Genomic DNA, 25,096 nt, shown 5'->3' with positions numbered 1-25,096 from the left:
TTACGTAGAACATCTTGTAGAAACAATAATTGGAAATAGAATGGGAATAGATCAAATAACGTATATATGTTACAACGAATATTATAGAATATATCCAAAGTCTATAAAGTGCTTTAAGGGATTTGGAATGAGCGTTTTGAGCGTTTCGACAGTATTTTTTAGGGGACATGAGAGCACCTCAGACGTATCGAATTGCATTCTGAATACGAAGCATGTATATCTGATATCAAATAATTTTCATTTTTTGAAAATCACGATATAATACAAATTTTATGACAAATTAAAAAAAATTGATATTTTTCAAATTTTGGATATATAACAGTCCTCGAAGTAAATTTTATATAAATCTATAAAAGCCCTAATTTTTTTGGTGTTTGGGGGAAAAATCCATATCTTCAATACGAAAGGTCAAATTTTTCAATTGATCGTCGGCTTTTCATCCCACCTACATACACTTTAAAGTATAAATCACCAGATTTATAAAGTTTACTTCGAGTACTGTTAAATATCAAAAATATCAATTTTTAATGATTTGCCATAAAATGTGTATTACATTGCGAATTTCAAAAAATCATAATTATTTGATATCAGAAGGACATTCTTCGTATTCAGAATGCAATTCGATATGTCTGATGTGCTCTAATGTCCCACAATAAATACTGTCCAAACGTTCATACCCCACCCCATAAATGGAGCAAAAACCGATAACAAAAGCCCGGATGTGTGACCGATATAATTGCCTGCAGACACCAGGGAATTTGACCAGTTGTCTCACCGATCAATATTCAACAGTTAATACAAGAAGACCTCACCAGCAATAGCTGCCAGGTGGCAACTTTTTAATTGTGTACAATAATAAGATGAAAAAATTAGCAAATTTACATAGAGCAGCCATTTATTAATTGCAGTTAGGGACTTCTTGCACTATGCCTCAATATTTTCATTACTCAAAATGTAATATCACATTTGCAATTAATACCATACTATGTAGCTCATTAATTAAATTGATATCGATTTGTTATTCATGTTTGATCACAAGATCGCTTTATAACTTTTGAGAGCGAGTGCTAATTATATTATCGTTTTTAATATAGTATGTATCAACACATGGAATATTGACCTACTCGAAATAGATATCTGAAGGTTGTTGTTTGAAGTGTTTCAAATAATAACAGCGTTTATTACGATACTTAATTAACTCTTTTGTGACGTATGTTTCCCTGACTGGAATTGATCAAGCATTGTCAAGCTCAAGCATCTTGATATTTGGAATAACATCTTTCTACATGGTAGTCAACTTGCCAAACTTTTTATAAAAAAGGATTGAACTACGTTTTTGACTTTCAGTACTTCACATTGAACGAAACAACTTTCGTATTGAAATCGACAACTTATCGATTATCGAATCAGGAATTGTTAAAACAATTCCTGACTGTAATAGTCAGTCTTGACGATGTAAAACAAGAAATTATTTGAATCAATGATGGATTGTCTGCTATTTTTCGTTGGAATATTCGTGACCACCTTAGAAGCAACATTTATCGGTAAGTGTCATGCCTGGAATTCGCCATCGAAGTGACGTAATAAATCGGATTAACTACCATAGCAATGGGGTAAAACAATGTTTGAAATACCGCGCTGCACTGGTTCGTTCACGCGGTACCTCTGCAGTCTGCATTGAACCATATGCTGATCCCTCGTAAATTTTGATAGGGGCGGTATTGTATTCAATCTATGATTGCAGACATACACAGGTGATGGGTACAACCAACGCTCTGCAGGGTATATTGTTCTATTGTTTCCGATTAGAGCGCTGACATATTGGAAAATGTTGCCAATCAATATTCATGAGAGTGTACATTCAACGTCCAGTTTTCGAAATTGGGTGACTTGTGTTTGGCAGGTGTGAAATACATCTGACTGGGCGTTTTAATTACGTAACGAATGAAGTGCTGTTATGTGTTTAGTTGTTATATAGGCCTAATAGCTTTATTAAATGTATTCATCATTCCTTTCTTTTCCCTTCTCTGTACTTATTCTTTCCTAGGCCTACACTTTATCACTCCCTCGCTCTCCTTGTCCCCTCTCACCCTCCCTCTCTCATTCCCATCATTTTCCTTATATTTCTATTTATCTACTTGTCTTTATTATATCTTTTCATTTCTCCCTTCCTCCAGTCCTCTCTCATTAATATCCATATCCCCTCCTCCCCTCTTCCCCTCCCAAGACTTCTCACAGGGGTGAATCTGCCCCTTCCCAACCCCCCTCCCCTCTTTGGGTACGCCACTATTTCTATACCAATCTCCTTCTTAAAATAAAATTAAATGGACATTTCTTAAAAACAACCTTATACTTACATGTATACGTATAGCGATTACCATTATAGTGTAATATAGATATGTGGAAATGGCAGCCTTCATACATTCTAATGTGTAATCGATCAGCAAGAGCATTCAATTTATTTAAATAAAGCGCCTAAAGTCAGGTGGGTGGTAAAGATGATTGCATCGACAGCTAAAGCCTTTATAGACTTCAGACCCACACAATCACACATTTGGGATACGTGGGAACAATGGTACCACTTTACACATGACTGCCCTTACACATGACTGTATTGTGGTCACTTATTGATACTCGCCTGTTGTGTAGAGCGTTAATATGATGCCGGATCAGTGACCAATTTAATGGCGGAACCCCTTTGTTCGAAACAATGGTACCACTTTTATGAATAGCCTGTCGCAACTTCTAATCGGCATCAAACGAACAAAGCATTATATAATCTATTGCGACTCTATTTCTATTAAAAGCTCTTTGGGTACAACCTGCTTGTAGTGCAGCGCGATACATTCAAAAATAGTTTTACCCCATTGCTATGGTAGTTAGTCCGATTATGATGTCACCTCTACGGCGTATTGTATTTGTATTTAATCTATGATTGCAGATATACACATGTGATGAATACAACCTGCTTGTCGTGCAGCGCAATATATTCAAAAATTGTTTTACCCCATTGCTATGGTAGTTAATCCGCTTATTACGTCATTTCGACTGGGAATCATAATATTAAAACCAATCTTTCTACAGCGCAATTTGCATCGCAGATGCCCCATTGCGCTTTATAACTAAAAAAGCAAAATGCACATACATAGAATATACAATATAAAATTTACCCATATAACATATAGGTTTTCCCGTCCAATTTCAAACTTTGGTCGTTCAGTTTAGTATAAGTGTCATTCCTTTTCGCGCGAAATTGAATGAACGCTTACATTCTCGATTTCAATTTAGCAAATGTGCAATCTATTTCATTTAATACGCATTCAAAATTCTAAATAGTGCACCCAATTTCGCACATTGTGCAGCAAATTTCGCAAATTGTGCAGCCAACTTCACGTGGCCTTGAATTCAGAGCCTATTTGGAAATACAAATTCATATATGCGGAAACAAAATGGAAAAATGTTCAATCGAATTCGCAAAGTGCAAAATCACATCCAGAAGTTCTTAAATATTTTACAGTGGTTCAAATATAAAAATGCTATTTATCGTGTTTATATTGAACATTAGATACATGTATCGTCAACATTGTTCAAACAAGCACGTTGCTATATTAAATGTCAGTGAAGGGAAAACATATTTTTAAGTAATGTTAAAAATTGCCGTATGCATAGGCCTAGTAAAACAGAAAATGAATTATAACTAATTATAATATTTAAAAGTATTTTCCCGGTTTAGTTCAGAAACCATAAAGTGATGTATGTCCCATAGTTCAATCAAGCTCAGTCTAGTTAATCATATAAATTATAATGAAACTTTTCCTTTAAGTTAATGCTACTTTTTCTTACGATAGATCTTTTTTCAATCTTCGTATTTTTAATTGTATAATATAACCTTTATCTATCGTATAAGAATAAAAACTGAATGAACACAGTCAAAACAACATCTAGAAATTAAATAAGCATATTTTGCAGTCGACTTATAAACATATCCTTCACATCACAACCTGTTTAATTAGACCTCAATCGTGTCCATTTCCATCTGAATTAAATATAGGCCTATAGTATAACATTTTATTAATTTTTATTGGGGGGCACCGACCATTATTGAGGGGCACCGGGTCTGATTGGGGGGCACAAGCCGTTTTTCGGCCATTTTCCTGTGGGATTTTTAAAAATTTCAGATCGATTGGGGGCACGTGCCCCCCACCCCGTGCCCCTATGACGCTACGCCACTGGATTAACTGACGTGTTAAAGTGTTAATATTGCTAACACCCGAACGTGTTAAGCGACGTTTTAAACATATTTTAATGTGTTCGTGTGTTAAAAACAATATTAACATGTTACATTCGTATTCGTATTTGCAAGCATTAATGTGCTTTAATGAACACTGTACCTAAAGTATACTTCTCATTACAAGCATTACCCATTAAAACATGTGTGTGTTTATTCTGTGTTACATAGGGCTACTCACTTTTTTCTGCTGCAACGTAGACGTAGGGCCTATAGGCCTATGTCAGTATACTTGAAAATCCGCAAAATTTCAAATTGAAATCCTTTTCGCTAATTAGATTGTCAATGCATGAAATTGAAAATAGGATTGACAACGTTTCGCAGTCCCCCGTGCATCTTTTGCGAAATTGATTGCCTATTCCTTTAAATTAGACGTCTAATGGTGAAATTGAAACATTCGAGAACGAAATTGAATTCACAATAATGAATTGTTCTGATCATACATTAATTTGATTGAACTAAAATGAAATCGATTGCTCATAATGCGAAAAAGAAATCGGGATTCGTTGCAATCATTCAATCTTGCGCGAAAACGAATGACACTTTTATGAAATCGAACGCACAAGTTGCGAAATTGGCCAGGAAAACCTATATTAAAATTACAAGATTGATGACACTGGATATTAAAAACTACACCTTAAAAGTAATCTAAAAACAACCAAAATATTGCAGCAATTATGTTTAAAAACAAATTTGTCAATGTACATAATCAGTATTCACATGATAAAAAGGTACACTAAGAATTAAAAAGATGCGTCTCAGAATATATTCATATTCATATTCATATTCATATTCATATTCATATTTTCATATTCATATTTTATTTCCATAAAATCATTACATAACATTACATCAACAAATATACAAACACGATACATATGGAGGAAAAGGCTGGAAGACCAAAAAGGCCTAAAAGTTAGCCTTTCCCTAAAATCAAATGAAATTAGCACAAAAAATAAAACATAACCAAAAGACAAGACAAGGGACGGGGACGTGCTCACGGAAAAGATTAATTATATTGAGAAATAAGGTTTTCATATTCATATTTTATTTCCATAAAATCATTACATAACATTACATCAAAAAATATACAAACACGATACATATGGAGGAAAAGGCTGGAAGACCAAAAAGGCCTAAAAGTTAGCCTTTCCCTAAAATCAAATGAAATTAGCACAAAAAATAAAACATAACCAAAAGACAAGACAAGGGACGGGGACGTGCTCACGGAAAAGATTAATTATATTGAGAAATAAGGTTTTTTTAATTCATTGCGGAAATGTTTGACAGATTTTGAAGCTTTCAGATTTTATTCTAAAGAATTCCAAAGAATCGGACCTCTTGTATGTATGGCATGATCAGAAAACACTTTCTTATTTTTGGTTAAATTTAGCTCATTTACATATCTTGTCTTGTAGTCATGTATGTCAGAACGTTTAGTAAAATAATTGAATACATGAATACAAAAGCCACCTAAGTCCATGGGAAGTGATTTTGAGAGAAAACCCTGTGTATCATTTTATTTCCTTCAGTTAGATTTACCTGGTCAATATGGTAAGTTTTATGTGCAAATGAGTGGATTAACCTGTATTAAGTATGACGATTAGCATTTCAGGGACTTCGTGGGGTTCATTTTAAATTTTGGACTTAGGTGGTTTTTTGAATCATATACAAAGACAACAATGTTAGAATGAGATTACCACTAGTAAGATAATACAAAATAAAGCACACAAGTATGTATAATGTTGATAAGCATTCTGCCATGTAATATAAACCACACACTTTCCTTTATTAAACCCATTTTTTTTTCAAAAGTCACTTTCTAGCAATGAATGTGTTACAAGTGGACTTTTATACATACTGGATTTCAATCAATGTGTTACAAGACTCAAATCATGGAATTGGGTGATTCTTTCATACATGCTATTTTTCACATGCCCAATAGACACGGAGGATGAATTTGAGTTGTTCTTTCATACATATGACAGGCCTATGTATAGCAACAATTTCCCATGCTTAACTCAATTTGGCCAAAGTATGGACTTAGGTGGCTTTTGTATTCATATATTCAATTATCAAATGAACAGGGCAGCTCATTTATGGAGTACCTGTACATGTACATGAATGTACCTAATTCCAGTATGTACATATCTTCAACCTTTAATACGTTATAATTAGCAAACAATGGCGTTGTGTGATCTCTATAGTGACCGTTTGCCACAGTTATTATAGCCCATTTTTGCTTACTTCCTTTAATTCTTCATTAACAATGTGTATCTGGCGTTCTACGTTTTTATGTGAGTACAAAATAGTGGTATCATCTGCAAAAAGGACGAATTCGAGTACTTTGGATGCATTAGTTATATCATTGATATAGAGTAAAAATAGAAGTGGACCCAGGATTGATCCTTGCGGAACACCACATATGTGAGTGGACACTACGAATGAGCCGTAAACTCGGCAAACTGTATTCTGAGATAGAGTGCAAAATGTGTGTGACGGTCGTATTCATAGGTATCTAAATTCAATGCGACAAGTATCTTATCAAACACTGTTTAAACCAATCAATAATCCTATAGCTGAAGAGGATAATAAGCTTCTACCTATTTCTGTAGAAATAGATCTCGTCTTTGTTTGCTTTGGCTAAATCCTGTTCAAGTGGTGGATAACAAAGCATTGTATTTTTTCTAGGTATGTATAACCAACAGTTAACAATGAGAGGACATTCCTGAACCTCGTTGACTTGGGGATGATTTGAAATGACCGCCAATTGTGACTGTTTGATATTTATTACCAGATAAATGGAAAAAGAGACACACGTAGAATCGGAAAAGGGTACAATTTTGTTGAAGGAACAGAGTTCAACAAACCATAACCCCGCTTCTGGATATCGTTTGAAGTCGAATGATATACCATTTTAAAGCTTATGATATATATTTTCTAAACACGAAATAAAACAAAATTGACCGGGGCCGAGTTTACGGCTGATTCGTGGTGTCCAATCACATATAATATCGCGTGATTCTGATTTATAAGAATTATAATAAACATATTGCTTTCTGTTGCTTAGATAGTTTCTGAACCATTCTAACACAATACCACGATAGCCATAGTGTTCTAATTTATGTAAGAGTATGTTATGATCGATTGTATCAAAGGCTTTTGACAAGTCCAGAAATATTCTTATAGTCGTTTCGTTTCTTTCAACTGCTGTAGTAACTTTGTCTACCATTTGCTCTATGGCCATAAAGGTCGAATGTTTTGACCGAAAGCCAAACTGTTTGGTGTTAAGGATTTGCTTATTTTCAATGTAATCCGTACATCTTTTACTGCTTTTGAGGGTCCTGTTTTTGATCATTTTGATCCTGTCACTGAAGATGAGATTTCTGAGCTGGTCCATAGTATGCCAACGAAGGGTTGTTTATTAGACCCACTACCAACATATATTGTGAAACAGTGCTTTGTTGATCTTGTACCTTTGGTTACTTATATTATCAATAAGTCCCTTATGGACGGACTTCTTAACAACACTGATGTGAAAAAAGTTTCTCTCGTGGCCCTCCTTGACCTCAGCGCCGCGTTCGATACGCTTGACCATTCTATAGACCTTTTTCTGATGACGTCACCTAATCGATATTGGGGTCTCAGATGTAAACAAACAACACGTGCGTTTCCCACATGCCCACAGTGTGAAAACACCAAATACTGCGTATTTTCTCCTCTGTTTTGTCATGTTTCACATTAGCTTCCATAAAATAATTCTTTAAATGGAACTGTATACTGGTTACCCTTGTTTCAGCTTGTTTTGATACCACAAAATACAAAAGATACGGAAAAACCGCCATGCTATTTGAAGTTAATCTTTGTTTTGTTTCACATTTTTGTTTACTTTTTACACCGTGAAGAACTAAACGCGCACTGCGAGCTGGCAATTCCGCGCAGGACGCCTAGCGTGGCGCAAAGTTGATCGCGCACGCCGGCGCGGTATTTGCGTTTGGGTGCTGATGACTCGAATGCTGGACCCCAATATCGATTGATTGGTGACGTCTGAGAAAAAGGTCTATTCTCATTGAGCGGCTGGCGACTACTTTCGGTGTCCAAGGAGTCGTACTTAAGTGGTTCACTTCATACGTGACTGAGAGGTTTCAATATGTTAATACTAATGGTGTGGTTTCGGACCCATTTCCATTACAGTACGGAGTCCCTCAAGGTTCCGTACTTGGGCCGGTTTTATTCACTCTTTATTCTCAGCCTTTATCAGACATTATTACCATGCACAAATGTGATTTCCACAAGTACGCCGACGACACGGAAGTCTCGCAATCTGACTCTCCCATGAACTTTGAGCTTACCATATCTTCAATTCAAAACTGCATTAGTTCCATCTTGAGTTGGATGAATAGCAACAAACTTATGTTAAACACCGACAAGACTGAGATCGTAACCGTTGGTACGTTCTCTCGCATCAAACAAGTTGACAGAACAGAAGATGATACCATCCAGATTTTGAATTCTGATATATCTTTCCAACAATCTGTTAAATACCTCGGTGTTCGGCTGTACCAAACACTGTCCATGTCTGACCATATAAGTGATATATGTCGCTCTCTATTTTTATCCTTGAGACAAATTGGCACAATCCGCCCATGTTTGTCTGAGAGAGCGACGTCGTGTCTTGTTAATTATCTTATCACGTCTCGCCTTGATTTCTGTAATTCCGCTTTGGCTGGTATCACTTCTGATCAAATTCTTCGCCTCCAGATGATCCAAAACTCTGCCGCCCGGCTCATTTTAAAAAACGTAAACATGATCATATCACCCCATACTTTATGAGCTTCATTGGCTACCCATAAAATTCCGGATTCAGTTTAAATTATGTGTGTTTGCTTACCGGCACTTTGAGGGTACCCGGTTCTCTGTACTTATGTTCCTCAACGCTCCCTCCGTTCATCATCTGAAAAACCTCTCAGGACCCCGCGTGTTAATTTATCATCTGCCGGTATGCGTTCCTTTCGTTATGCTGCCCCTGTAGCTTGGAATTCTCTTCCCAACACCATCCGCAATATCACTTCTCTCGCTCAATTCAAATTTTCGCAACGAATCCCGATTTCTTTTTCGCATTATGAGCAATCGATTTCATTTTAGTTCAATCAAATTAATGTATGATCAGAACAATTCATTATTGTGAATTCAATTTCGTTCTCGAATGTTTCAATTTCACCATTAGACGTCTAATTTAAAGAAATAGGCAATCAATTTTGCCAAAGATGCACGGGGGACTGCGAAACGTTGTTAATCCTATTTTCAATTTCATGCATTGACAATCTAATTAGCGAAAAGAAATTCAATTTGAAATTATGCGCATTTTCAAGTATACTGACATAGGCCTATTATGCCCTACGTCTACGTTGCAGCAGAAAAAAAGTGAGTAGCCCTATGTAACACAGAATAAACACAAAAATGTTTTAATGGGTAATCCTTGTAATGAGAAGTATACTTTAGGTACAGTCTGACAGTGTTCATTTATAAACACATTAATGCTTGCAAATGCGAATGTAACATGTTTTAAACACACGAACGCATAAAAATATGTTTAAAACATCGCTTAACACGTTCGGGTGTTAGCAATATTAACACTTTAACATGTCAGTTAATCCAGTGGCGTAGGGGCACGGGGGTGGAACGTGCCCCCAATCGATCTGAAATGTTTTTAAATAACACAGGAAAATGGCCGAAAAATGGCTTGTGCCCCCAATCAGACCCGGTGCCCCCAATCATGGTCGGTGCCCCCCCCCCCACGAATAAAAATTAATAAAATGTTATACTATAGGCCTATATATAGTACAGATTTTCACACACTGAAATGGACACGAAATGGGTCTAATTAAACAGGTTGTGATGTGAAGGATATGTTTATAAGTCGACTGCAAAATATGCTTTGCTATTTAATTTCTGGGTGTTGTTTTGACTGTGTTCATTCAGTTTTAGTCTTATACGATACATATTATACAATTAAAAATACGAAGATTTAAAAAAGATCTATCGTAAGAAGAAGAAGTGGCATCTAAGAAGTTTCATTATATTTTTTATAATAAGCTTGATTCAACTATGGGACATACGTCACTTTATGGTTTCTGAACTTAACCGGGAAAATGCTTTTGAATATTATAATTAGTTATAATTCATTGTCTTTTTTACTAGGCCTATGCATAAGGCAATTTTAAACATTACTTTAAAAATATGTTTTCCCTTCACAATTAATATAGCAACGTGCTTGTTTGAACAATGTTGACGTTACATGTAGGCCTATCTAATGTTCAATATAAACATGATAAATAGCATTTTTATATTTGAACCATTGTAAAATATTCTGGATTTGATTCTGCACTTTGCGAATTCGATTGAACATTTTTCCATTTTGTTTCCGCATATATGAATTTGTATTTCCAAATAGGCTCTGAATTCAAGGCCACGTGAATTTGGCTGCACAATTTGCGAAATTTGCTGCACAATGTGCGAAATTGGGTGCACTATTTTGAATTTTGAATGCGTATTAATGAAATAGATTGCACATTTGCTAAATTGAAATCGAGAATGTAAGCGTTCATTCAATTTCGCGCGAAAAGGAATGAAACTTATACTAAACTGAACGCCCAAAGTTTGAAATTGGACGGGAAAACCTATATTATTATCTGTTAAAGATTAATTTTTCAAGAATTTTTGAAAAGCACGGTAGGAAAGAAACTGGACGATAATTTGAGAATACCTCAGCATCTTCTTTTTTGTATAATTGTATGACCTTTGCTATTTTTAATTTATCAGGAACAATCCCAGTAGATATAGACAAATAAAATATCATATTAAGAGGTTTAGCAATTTTTAGATTAGCAATAATTAGATTACCAATATTGTCATGGCCTCCACCTTCATTTATGTCGAATTTATCAATTATCTTTACAATATCGGATTCAACAATTGGCTTCTTGTTCTCACTAAGCGAAATATTGTTTTCCTGTGTTTTTGGATACTTGATGCAAGCTTAGGGCCTACATTTACAACAAAAAAGTCATTGAACTGATTTGATATTTCTTTAGGATTGGTAACAGAACTGCCATCTTCAACTTTAAATTTGCTCTGTGAAGATTGTTTCTTTCTTCGACCAATAATATTATTAATTGTTTTCCATGTTTGTTTCATATTATTTTTAGCATGCTCGAACTTGGAAAAAAAGTATTTGCGTTGTGATTTTCGAATAAGCATTTGCAACTTATTTTTATATGTTTTGAATATTTGTCGTTTGGAGATTGAATGTATTGTTTATATAACATATTATTTTTGTTAATACTTTTTAACAATCCCTTCGTAATCCATGGCGCTATTTCTTTTCTTCTATATATTACCAGTACATTTCTTTAACGGAATACATTCATCGTAAAGCGTATTAAAGGTGTCAATGAATTTATTATAGTCATCATTTGCATCAATATTATCAAGAATTTCACCCTATTTAACGTCGGATAGTTTTGTTTTAAATTTATCAATATTCTTACTATTATGATTTCTTTTTATATATAACGTCTTTCGTTTTACACTTTTGATTTTCTACTTCGAGGTTGGTTGATAAAGTAGTTGGAAAGTGGTCACTTATGTTAGTAATCATAATTGTTGATTTGATAATATTGTCATTATTTGTAAGGATATTTATCAATAATTGTAGCAGTTGATTCTGTGATTCTTGTTGGTTTATAAATAGTAGGTATTAATGAATAGGAGTAAAGAAGTTCAAGGTAATGATGAGTAGGTCTGTCGCGGTCTACTTTAAGTAAATCGATGTTTGCTGGGATAGTGCCCTGTTGCCTATATCAGTGCTTGACATGGCCATTCCTGTTGGGCTATTGTTCACCTTGCATTTTATATAAAAAAAATCCTCGCTTTACACTTTTAACATGAGTATTAAAAATAAAATACAATCGATTATTTATTATTCGTTATTTATTGATTGATTGATTGATTGATTGATTGATTGATTGATTGATTGATTGATTGATTGATTGATTGATTGATTGATTGATTCTCCAGAAAATCACCGGTACCTTGGCTGTTATGTCGATACTGCAAACAGGGCAATACCCGATCATGTATGGAGGGAACAGGTAACGATCACTAAGTGCATTTCACACTGCAAATTTCATGAATCGCGATTCGCGGCTATGCAAAATGGTCAAACGTGTTGGTGTGGTAGCGATGGCGTGTCTTATGATGTATATGGACAATCTCCTGAATCAGATTGTTATATGCCCTGTACCGGGGATGCATCGCAAATTTGCGGAGGACCTTATCGTAATTCCGTATTTGATTTATGGGGTAAGTGAAAAAAAAACCCACGATTATAAAAACAGCATACCAAAAGAACAGATTGCTCAATCCAAGAACTATTATAGGCAAATAGATCGTTTCGGTAATTTATCTCCTATCGTGAAGCATATGCTTGAGCGAGGTCTTTGTCTGCATTGAGCGAGTTATTGTTTTAATTTTACATCAATTATTGCGCACTAATCAATAGGCCCCTATCCCCTTATGGCATATGTGACCCGGCAGCACAAACGAGCCGTAAATTCCCTAAATTGTATTCTGTGTTACGGTGTAAAATGTGTACGAAGGTCGTATTCATCGATAACTTAAGCTGGCCCGACATCCGTCTTATTTTGATAGTCAAAACTAATCAATAATCCTATTGTTGAAGTGGATAATAAGCTTCTACCTTAGATGGCCGGCTATAGAACTTTTAATAGCTCTGGTCTTTGTTTGCTTTTGCTAAATCCTGTTCAAGTGGTGGGTTACCAGGCATTGTATTTTGTACAGGTATGCATAACCAACAATTAACAATGAGAGAACTTTCTTAAACCTCGTTGACTTGGGGATGATTTGAAATGACCGCCAATTATGACTGTTTGATATATATTGCCAGCAATGTGGAAAAAGAGACACATGTAAAAACGTAAAAGCTATAATTTTGTTGAAGGAGCAAAGTTTAACAAACCATAACCCCGCTTCTGGATATCGTTTGAAGTCAAATGATATACCATTTTAAGTTTATGATGTTTATTTTTAAACACGAAATAAAACAAAATTGACCGGGGAGGAATTTACGGCTCATTCGCCGTGGACGGTCACATATTTTAAAACATTTTATTCATTGTGTTTGTATTACGGGGCAGTTTGTGATCCACAACCTCATCCACCTAACTTGAGATTTATATGCCATCAGAAATAATGTTTGCGTGCATGTTTTGCAGTCGCGCTCACCTGACAAATACATCATCCAATCTGTAATATCTGTCTGTCGAACAGACAAATTACAACACAGTGCTTTATGAAGCATCGTAATATGTGCAGTTATTGACGTAAATCGTGGAGTTATTGACGTAAATCGTGGAGTTATTGACGTAAATCGTGTAGTTATTGGCGTAAATCGTGCAGTTATTGACGTAAATCGTGCAGTTATTGACGTAAATCGTGCAGTTATTGACGTAAATCGTGCAGTTATTGACGTAAATCGTGCAGTTATTGACGTAAATCGTGCAGTTATTGACGTAAATCGTGCAGTTATTGACGTAAATCGTGCAGTTATTGACGTAAATTGTGCAGTTACTGACGTAAATCGTGCAGTTATTGACGTAAATCGTGCAGTTATTGACGTAAATCGTGCAGTTATTGACGTAAATCATTCAGTTATTGACGTAAATCGTGCAGTTATTGACGTAAATTGCAAATTCAATGTCCAAATCAACTTAAATATTGAAAATAAGCGTTTTTTCGTAGATACCCTTAAAAGAGAATACTAGGATCACGAAATGCGAAAATTGTTGTTTGTACCATGCAGTAACCAATGTATACATAATGACTTTACACAAAAATGTGTTTAAAGTTGTATAATTATAGATTACAATGCGTATCACTTGTTGGGAGTGAAATTGTACAAAATAATGCACGTGTACTGAGATGTTGATGCGTCATTAGACGTATCAACATCTCAGTACAAGTGCATTATTATTTTGTACAATTTCACTCCTAATAAGTGATACGCATTTATTAAATTGAAATGGCTTAAAACGTATTTGTGTCTTTACTTGTTTTACAGAAGTCTACCTTGCCGATAAGACGGTATCTCAAAGCTCAGTTAGTTCTGGTGGCGTACCAGAGAGGGCGGTAGACGGCAATGATAACACATTCTATCCATCAGGCTCTTGTACTCATACAGGTAGATCCAGCACCCGGGCGTGGGGGCTGGGAGTAGAGGACTCAACTTTTGAAATGCCGATGGGAGGGGGTACCGGGTACTCGTGTTTTGGTGAACATAAAAACATGAAAAGGTGTTATTTGATGAGAAGCCCCAAAGTCACTCAGGCAGACCTAGACAATTTTGGGTACATAACAATCTTAAGTGAGCAAAAGTTTGAACATATTTTGGAAAAAATCACACAATTTTGGTCATTTTAGAGGAACAAATTGGAGTTATTCGGTGAGAGCTAAAATCTAAAAAGGGATGTCTTTGGGTGATGATACAAACAACGGGGTCATTGGGTGAGAGAGAGTTGAAGGTAAATGTGACCGAATATCCCCGTTATCCACTTTTACTTAGTAAATTAGTACATTTTAGTAAATATCATTAGATTTATTAAGTTTACGTCGAGAACTGTTAACTGTTTAATATAAAAGAAATATCAATTTTTTTAAATTGATTTCAGAAGGACATTCCTCGTATGCAGAATGACATTTGGTGTGTCTGATGTGCTTCATCGGATCTTCGTCAGACCTTCGTTGGACCTTCGTTGGTCCTTTGTTGGACTTTCGATGGACCTTCGTCGGACCTTCGTCGGACCTTCGTCAGGTGGAGACGGAAAATAATATTATTCTGTCTATATGGTTGGACAATTACAGATGTGAACTGTTTTTGGTCTAACTAACAATCTTTTTTTTTCCTTTATCTTCCCAGACGTTGGCGATGTGAACCCAGCTTGGTGGAATGTTGATTTAGGAGAATATATGTGCATTCAGAAAGTCGTCATCATTAATAGATCAGAGTGCTGTCGTAAGTTAATTGTCCCCTCCGTGGAGAATGCTTGACTGAAGCAATAGTGTACAAGGCTACTGTAACATCTGATGTGGAATCTAAAGTATACATAGGACTTTCAGGAGGACCGTTCAAAGATAGATTCCGTAACCATACGAAGTCCTTCAGACACGAGAAATATGAAAAAGAAACTGAACTTTCAAAACATGTTTGGAACCTTAAAAGAAGTAGGCCTAATTCCAATTATGAAATCATCTGGGAAATAGTTAAACAATCAAACACTATGAGACGAGAATCCGGTCAATGCAATCTTTGTCTAGAAGAAATACTTTATATTCTAAAAATGTCTGAAGAAACCCTCTTAAACAAAAAATCCGAACTTATCTCAAAATGTCGCCACGCAAGAAAAAAGAAGTAGGCTCAATTAAGTTGTTGTTTTGATTTTTGATATGCGGTGCCATTAAATTTTCGCGCAAAATTCACATCTATTTCGAGTAGGCCTATCCGCGTGGATCGACTTTGCGTATGTTTCATATCCACGCGTCTTTATGCGTAGGCCTATCCGCGTAGGCCTACTTTGCGTATTTTTTCGGTTCCGTAATCAAGGATCATAACAACAACAGCGCAATAGTCTGACGATCGCCGTGAGGCGTGAAAGTACTAGTTACTAAATGCTGAATATTATTTAGCCAAAATTGTTTTATTATATATATATATATATATATATATATATATAATAGCCCCACGTCTTGAAGACGTTGTGACAGACGCAGCGGTCTTCCGCGGCGTCTTTTGTTGCAAGAGGACGTCAATAAGGCAAACAAAATCCTGAACAAAAGTGATCATTTAGAGAGGAAAAACGAAGGTCGTAATTGACAACGGAAACACGCATTCGAGAACTGAAAACGTGATATCTGATGCTATGGCAAAATGACCGCAAAAACGTCAGACTATATAGTGACCTAAAAGTCATTGAAAATGAGGACATTTTTTTTCTGTTGCGAAAGATGTATAATTGCCGTAGCGTCTGCCGTAGCAGATAAAATTTACTATAGCTTCCTTTGCTGCAGAAGATGTCCAAATCAAACAAAGTCCCGAACAAAGCTGGTCATTCGAGCTGAAAGAACCGAAGGATGCAATAAACAACAGCAAATTGCTAAGGAGAACGAAAACGCCACGTTTGACGCAACACAACGTCGGAGTATATTTGGCATTAAAAAGCAAAAATTTAGTTCCGACCGTTTTGCGGAAAACGGCATCATTTTACCTAACAAACACGCTAGACTATATTTTGCCCTTTAAAGGCTGAACTATAATTCGACCGTTGTCTTGTGGGCGTTTTGTAGCTGCGGCAAACCGAGTTCACGTAGTCCAAAAATGTTTTTGCTAAGTAATGATAGCTTTACATTTTTTTTTCATTTCTTAGATAGTTTATACTGTATAGTCCTATTTTTACGTTACTTTGAAAGAAATACACGAAGCAATGACAATGACCCAAATAATTACGATATAATCAATTGAAAAGGTGGCATCATGGCTATTCCGATTAACAGTAACTTATGAACTTTTGATTTACGACAGATGAACGTTTGGTAGACTCTATTGTTCAAGTTGGCACCGATCCCGATACCTCCTTACACAAACAATGCGGTTCACCCATCACATCCACGCAGGCTGGACCGGGGGCTACGGTGACTGTACAATGTGGCACACCAATTTGTGGGAAATACGTCAGTGTCATGAGTGGGTTTGGCATAAACCCAGGGACTTTAACCATGTGTGAAGTCTACGTGTTTGCTGGTGTATGCGTTGATGCATGTCCAGGTAAGAAAGTATTGGGCCTAGAATGTGATCTTGTGGGACGCACCTATCTGTGGGAGTGTAATGAGTGGGTTCGGCATAAACCCAAGGACTTTATCCATGTGTGGAGACTACATGTTTTATGTTAATTGACTGCTTTTATTACTTCAACATTCTTGGTAAAAAATAACAAAATTATAGCTTGATGGAAATCTTACATTATGGCTTTAATAATATACTATAATTGGAATATTTAATTGCAACATAATAGCTAATTTAAAAATAATATGATGAGGATATCAGCGCTGGCTACTGACATAATCCCCATTCAGGAGGTCATCGTTTAGCGAGTTCATTCATGTTTATTTGAATCAAGGATACGATACACGATTTACCGACAAGTTACTCATTTCGGAATGCGATCATGAATTTTGAAGAAAAAAAGTTTCCATAGGCTTCAATGGGACTCGAACCAACGATTCCACGCGTCATTGATTATCAACCACGGTCTTTACAGCTCGGCCACGGAGCCAGATAAACAGAGTAGTGTAATAATAAAAGATAAATCTCATAATGCTATCTTTAGCCTTTTGTTTACATAAATATTATGCATTTTGTAAAGTTTTGGACGTTTGGAAAATGCCTCAAACAAATAATAAAGACACTAATACGATGATGAAATTGTATAAGTCGGGGAATATCTGCGTCGCAATGTTTTGTTTTGATTTTAAGAATTTGACCTTAAAGTTTACGACGTTAAGACATTATCATTCGAAATCAACAAAAGATATTTCAGCAGTATATAGTCTCATTCTTTCTCTAAAGTGTTTTGAACATGTATGTGAAATAGCTTCAACATTGCATGGTTCGCTGCATAATGGTCAGTGTTGTAGTCGAGTCCTCGTCATCCGAGTCCGAGTCCGAGTCCGAGTCCTTGGTGTCCGAGTCCAAGTCCGAGTCCGAGTCCCTGCCAATTTTTGATGTCCGAGTCCGAGTCCGAGTCCGAGTCCTCAATGTTCGAGTCCGAGTCCGAGTCCTTATGTATCAAATTCAACCCCCGGGGTTTTCACCAATACTTTATCAACGTAGGCCTATACTTAACCAGAATTTTAGTTCTATATTATTTTCTTGTAAATACATAATTTGCTAGTCACACCTAGCGTGCCTAGTATTGGTTTGGGGCTGTGCAAATAATTATGCGGAGCCCGGGGAGGGGTGAAATTGCAAAACAAAAAACCCTTATCCCCTCTCGGCCTGCCAAAAACCGCTTGACCCCCCCTTCCCGGCCTGCCAAAAATCTTTGCACCCCTTTTGCACATGCCATTTTTGGGGGATCCCAATTTACAAACTTTAAATGGTTCAGCTATATGTTGCGAGCGCAGCGAGCAGGGAAATTTGCATTAAGTAAGCATTTCCGTACTGTTTTCTAAGCCTTGTTACTGTTAGAGCGTTTTATTTGAAAGGTGCCCCATATGTGCCAAAAATTGCTTGTTCCCCCCTCTCGGCTTGCCAAAAACGAAGAGGTGTTGGGGGGGGGGGGGTCACTCACATGTAAAGGTGGTACGGGTATGTGCGGCATCAAGGGCCCCTTTTTCAGGCTCTCCGGCAGTTCCTTAACACGTACATTTGCATCATGTTCCAGTTCATTGAGCCGGAACATGAAAGTCGATCCACGCGGATAGGCCTACTCGAAAATTGTAGCTCTTTAGCTCAAATTTGGAAACATTTTGAACTTGTTAGCTCCAAAGCCTATCATTTGGCCCAATTTTAGTTCACAGACCTCCACAAAAATGTTGAAATTTCAGTTCATCAAGCCTCTATTTTGCCCCCAAATCAGTTCTTATAGTTCCTAAAGTTCGGCGCCGCACACCCTTACCAAAAATTAACTTGAGTGCCCCAGAATATTATTATTATTCATGTACATTCTAGACTTGCGTCTAACAAAACAGCCATGTCAAAACAAACGAATATGATTAAAATCCATTTAACCAATTAAAGATATAACTGAAAGCAATCTTGCTTTTTTGGTTGTACTTTTATTTACTTGTAAACTGAATTTATTTGCATGCAAAATTATTTAAATTAATCATGTGATATGTGATCATTGATCAAGCATAAGAAGAAGTTTACAATGAACGAAAATAAAAGACCTAAAAAGACCCTATTTTGCCGGACTCGAGGAGGACTCGAAGCCGAGTCCCCGAGTCCTTGGGGTCCGAGTCCGAGTCCGAGTCCGAGTCCTTAGCTTCCGAGTCCAAGTCGAGTCCGAGTCCTTGAAAAAGGACTCGAGTCCGAACTCGAGTCCGAGTCCGAGTCCCGAGTCCTCCAACACTGATAATGGTAAAACTGCCTTGACCTAAAAAAAGGGCGAGAGGTGCCATATTTGCGGATTCAGGCTAAATTCAAAATTGGTATAAAACGTTTGATTTTTGATCGATTACAAAAATTCATTTTTGTCATTAAAAGAAAGTGTGTCTGGCGTGAATTACACTACAATTTTCTTCAAATATTTTTTACAATGATAGAGTGAATCCCCTGGCCCTCTATAATTACGCACAAAAGATCGCCTCCCCTTAAGCAGATGAGTGGCATGTTGTAATGCATTGAAGGTAAATATGGCAAAGAGTCCTTTGTGTTCGAGTGTGACCAACAACCCACTCGACAGAACAAAAGGTAGAAACTTTGCTGCAGTCGCTTACACATGGCCTTCTTTTGATCGCCTTTTGATACACTGTAGGTGCAGTGTTACGAGTCGTGCTTGACTCAAGGCCAAAATCACCTTTTACCCGAACTCACATGAATGCACAACACAAATACACTGGTTGATTAAGCTAACAAAATCTAAGTCTTTAATTGAAAGCACGTTATGATTGGTACAATATATGACAACAAATACACATACACAATAATCAAATATAATCACTCTTTAACTATTTAGTACTTAGCCAGCATTCTTCTTCTTGGTGATCATAAAGTTCTTGCAATGTTGTGGACGACTGATGTAATATATCCTTATTCACTTGTCCTGCGAAAATCAGCGAAGTCCAGTGAACACTTGCGTTTATAAATATCCTTGCGTATGAAATTCTCACACAAAAATGGCTTTCTCCAAACCATTATCTCCTTGTGCTGCTTTCTCCAATATTAACTCCTTGCGCTGCTTTCTCCAAACTTGGTGCTACTTCCACCTTTTACACAATATCTACAGGAAGCAGGACTGCGATGCAGTTGTCCCCACTTATTTTGACAGTTGTGTTGCTCCATTAACCAGACTTCAGCAAATCGGCAGAAGAATATAGTTTCCTTTCTTTGAAGAAGTACGTTCTTTGACGTATTCTAGATCTTCTCCGACAACACTGGCAGGCAGTAGTGCATTGACTACGTAAAATAGTTAGCAATTTCCTCTCTTTGAAGGAATTGGACTGTAAGCATATTAGCTAGCTAGCCCAGATCAACACTATAAACTGTCTCAATGATAAAGGCTATTGCAGCCTGTCAGATCTGTATCCAGATGATAATAATTGTAACCTTTTCCATAAAGTTCGACACAATCCGCATTAGACCCTATGTCTTACTTTGGTCCATTTTCGTAGCTCCGAAATAATAACCATAATTTCAGCATGTCGTTGAGGACAAAACAATTGCCGTGTGGGCAAACAACGGTATCCGCACTTGACGAGATCCATCTACATAATCTTCATCGCTCAAAGGCTGAACTTGTAGCACTGTAGGAATCCTCCATGACCACACTTTGTAATACTCTCTGAGTATCCAGAATAACTGTTTAACATTAAATACTCTCTTTTTGAGAGCTATAGCTACATCCATTCACATTACAATCATATCGATACAGGTCTGCCTAGAATTACTACCAGCCAGATGTTTTATAGCAAACCATCTGGGATTTTCCCAAATGTTCTAATAATAGACATTACCACTAACCATTGTGCATTATTGCAACATTCTGATATCAGGGGATTTTCCCCTTGACATAAATAGTCTTGATTAATGATGTTGTTCTTGCAGTCATCTGGTTTTTCCCCGTGATGTCATAATAAACAATCTATTGCATGATTAGAAAGGTAACTTCCCCAATTTCATGAAATACAATTATACAGGGTACATCACAGCAGTAACAAGTTAAACGTTCGCGCTGAAGTAGTACAGAACAAATCGATATTATATGAAGTTGAAATGGAAGTAAATTGCAACCTGCTTTTCGCCTAGTACCCTTTAGTGTCTCGGTGCTTGCGACTCTTCTAGGCTATCCTATTTGAGTCTATTTCCTTCGTGATGTTCTTTTGATTGCAGTTTGTAATCTTGATTTAGCATGTTGATGTTGTTGGCGGTTTTTTTTTGGTTTTTGGGTGTGTTTTTTTTGTAAAAAGAAATAAATCAATAATAACTCGTGTAGATGATGCTCCTTCACTGCAAACCACTAACTGATTATTGTATAATGCGTCTAAACTATGACACCTGACAGGTTTTTTGCAGATAGGACCTTCTTGCAATAAGTAACTCCTTGAATATGTTCTATTTCCTTCAGGTTCTGTGGGGTACACCAGAATTGATGGAGACAAATGCATCGGTACAGTTGACACAACCATTGGAATAAGAACAGTCAGATCTAAAATTGATTGCTCCCGATATTGCTTGAATGACGACAGATGTCGTAGTTTCGATTTTGTTCAAGGGAATGGTAGTACAGGTGGTGTATGTCGTCTTCAGACGAGTAAAACAACTGCAGAGTTACTCAATGAAGAAGGCTGTGACTTTTACATAGAATCGCTTCTCATATAACAATAGATCACGATATATTTCTCCAGGACATACTTATTTAGTTTAAATCATAGTGTACAATGCCGTTGCAGTTAAGTTTCACGTTTTTGCAAGTGGAGGAATACCTACTCTGGAGCGGCCGCGTAATGATTTGGAAGGAGGGGAAATAAGTGGCGGTTAATTTGTAGGAAATATACATAATGGCCACTTGATCACCCACAACGTATCATGGGTATTTGATGTACCCCCTCAGAAGAGACAAACTTTTGCCAAATGAAGGCCCATTTGAAGCCATTTGGTGGGCCATTTTTGGTAATATTATTGTGTACAATTTAGTTTGATAATGCCAAAAATTGGTGTAACGAAGCCTGAATTTAATCCATTCGTTGACATGTTTGCATTATTGTATAAATTATTGCTTTAAATAGATAGTGTTGGGTGTCCAAATCAGAAGCGAAAAGGGGAATGTCTGATAGAGGTGAGAAACCTTTGTAAACTGAATGCCCAATTGAAGCAATTTGGTGGGCTATTTTGGCACTGTTATTGTGTACAATTTTAGCTTGAAAAATCCGTAAATTCTCAAATAATTATTGAAGCCATTCGTGGACACTATTATTGTATAAATTATTGCTTTCAATATATAGTGTTGGGTGTCCAAGAAGCGAAAAAATGGGTCTGTTTATCCATAAACAGGGGGTTCGAAAATCTGGCAAAATAAAGGTGCATTGGTGCATCAATTTGACATTTTCTTTCAGGGTCTTTAATAGAGAATTAACCTTATTTTAATTATTTATGTTCATCCAGACGTGTGACACACATCACATTATGGGTTTAATTAAAGTGGGAGGGCCAGGCGAATGTGTGGGGGGTGGGCACTGGCCACTTGGACTTGAACCTGTCAAAAATAATACTCGATATAACGGGAATATGAATACTGAATACTGAGGTCATCTGAGGTCGAAAGTCAGTTATCATGGTTATGGGTAAAATGTTAAATTTGCCCGTTTGGGCTTAAACGTGACCATAATTGGTCAAGAAAAACACATAATTGAGATCAATAAATTGTTCATAATGGCTGCGGTCAAATATCATGCAGAGGTCATGAAAATCAGAAACCACCGTATAACATTCGCGGTTCCCCGCACTTTGTGCATCCGCGGGTATTCATGCTCGTCGAAAATTTCGCGAAATAAGGGGTGTTTACAGATGAAGAAACGCGATTCGCGAAACACACAAAAAAGGGGTGTTTTTTCAAACCACATGTTTGCGAAATTGAAAAAAAAGGGTATTTTCATCGAGCGACCTACGCGATTCTGCAAGAAAAGGGTATATTATAAATATCGTTCGCGTTTTAGCGAAAATAGGGGTATTGTCGAAGGGCAAATAATTCGCGAAATCGCTAAAAAAGGGGTGTTTTTCCCTAAAACTTCGCGAAATGAGATGCAAAGGGGGTGTTTTAAAGTTCACCGACAAGCATGAATACCCGCGGATGCACGAAGTGCGGGGACCGGGTTCGTGAGCCACAGCAGCTCTGGTTTGTATGTGTCTTGCACGCACGCCACTATAATATTTGTGAAATATGAAATGAAAGTTGTGATCGCCAATATTTGTGTGCTAAATTCAAGCTCTCAGATTTTCTTGATAATTAATAAACAACAATCAGTAATGGTGATTCTTTATCGGTTAACTGACAAATTTATGTGCCAACGAGTCTGAACGAGTTAATAAAGATACTGGTCTTCAAGTCTTCACGTATGGTTCTCCAAACAAAGCTAGGCTTATCCAAGGAGTAAGGCGATGATGCTCATATTGTGCAGATGTGCATGCAGAGTATAGAACAACAAACGGTGTGAATAAAAAGAACTGGAGCGCTGATTATATGACTTGGTGCGTATAGCAATGCAAAGAGGTAAATAACGGATATCCACCCAGTAAATTATTTTACCTAACCAGTAAATTAGATCTGTCCATTGCCCTACAATTGCCCACAAATATTTGGGCACCATAATTTATAAACATTATAATCTTATCTTTAAACTAATACCATGATAATTATCTCCTGAAATCAACTGTTATAATTTGAAAGGACGTTGAAAGTGACGCATCTTTTATAACATTTTCCAATTTATTAACTTCAGAGCAGGAATAAAATCACACAGGAAGCTAAATTTATCAAAATTATTTTGAGCAATTTCCACAAACCACCCAGTTGACTGGTTGCTCTAGTGGCCTTTGGTGCGAGAGGTTGAGGGGTCATTTTTAACTCAAAATTGTTTACTTTCATGTCATGCATGTGAAGATGTACAATATTGCACTGGGAAATATATTAATATAATTTTATGTCCTTTTTTTCTATCGTGGGAAACTATAAAATTATATTGCGTCCAACATACGGGCGAGATGTGGAGAAGGTATAGCATCGAACTAACTAATAGATAAATAATTATAGCTCGATGAGTATGGGTTTCATTTAAAATGTAAATCCCTTTAATTGACGTGTCGTTATTCTTATTTCTCTCTCTCTCTCTCTCTCTCTCTCTGTCTCTCTCTCTCTCACACGAACGAAAAAATCCACAAAGATGCATAAAATGCACAAAATGCCTACAATAATATTTTATAAAATTAAAATCTCTATGAAATGTGAGATGAGTGCAACAAGAAGGTTTGGAATTTGAAAGTGACCCTTCTTCTCTAATAACCTTTATTATGGGTCGTATAAATAAAAATAATAAATAAATAAATAAATAAATAAATAAATAAATAAATAAATAAATAAATAAATAAATAAATAAATAAATAAATAAATAAATAAATAAATAAATGAACAAATAAATTAAATAAATCAAAAAATCAAAAATATAACAAATTCCACAAATTGAGGCGGGAGGGAACAAGAACCAAATCATTTAACTTTTTCGGCCTTACCTTAAAATTTGTCCTATAGGTATATAAACGCTCACATGTAGATAATATTCACAAGGCCTAATAACCCAAAGAAATAAGGAAGTTCCCCACATAACAGCTCAAATAAATATCTATTGGAAAGGTTACGAACTTTACTTTTGTAAGCCCCGTTAACGTTGTATATACCAGGTGATGATCATTATTATTTAAATTGGTAAATGTGTTTTTCATATTATCGTTTCGTGTGAAAA

The 25,096-nt window shown here is 36.4% G+C and overlaps 1 protein-coding gene across 1 annotated transcript; it reads left to right on the top strand.

The window, feature by feature from the left end:
• Positions 1-1,111: 1,111 nt before the first annotated feature.
• Positions 1,112-23,344, top strand: LOC140135830 (uncharacterized). The gene is made up of 6 exons (XM_072157460.1): positions 1,112-1,544; positions 12,368-12,652; positions 14,430-14,549; positions 15,285-15,380; positions 16,944-17,186; positions 21,709-23,344. Exons 1-6 carry the CDS (start codon positions 1,481-1,483, stop codon positions 21,960-21,962), a joined length of 1,062 nt encoding a protein of 353 aa, XP_072013561.1. The 5' UTR covers positions 1,112-1,480; the 3' UTR covers positions 21,963-23,344.
• The last annotated feature ends 1,752 nt before the right edge of the window (positions 23,345-25,096 follow it).

The sequence above is a fragment of the Amphiura filiformis genome, chromosome 16, assembly GCF_039555335.1.
Source record: "Amphiura filiformis chromosome 16, Afil_fr2py, whole genome shotgun sequence".
Classification (NCBI taxonomy): domain Eukaryota; kingdom Metazoa; phylum Echinodermata; class Ophiuroidea; order Amphilepidida; family Amphiuridae; genus Amphiura; species Amphiura filiformis.
Note: the sequence above shows the minus strand (reverse complement) of the source record. Positions and strands in the feature narration are given on the sequence as shown.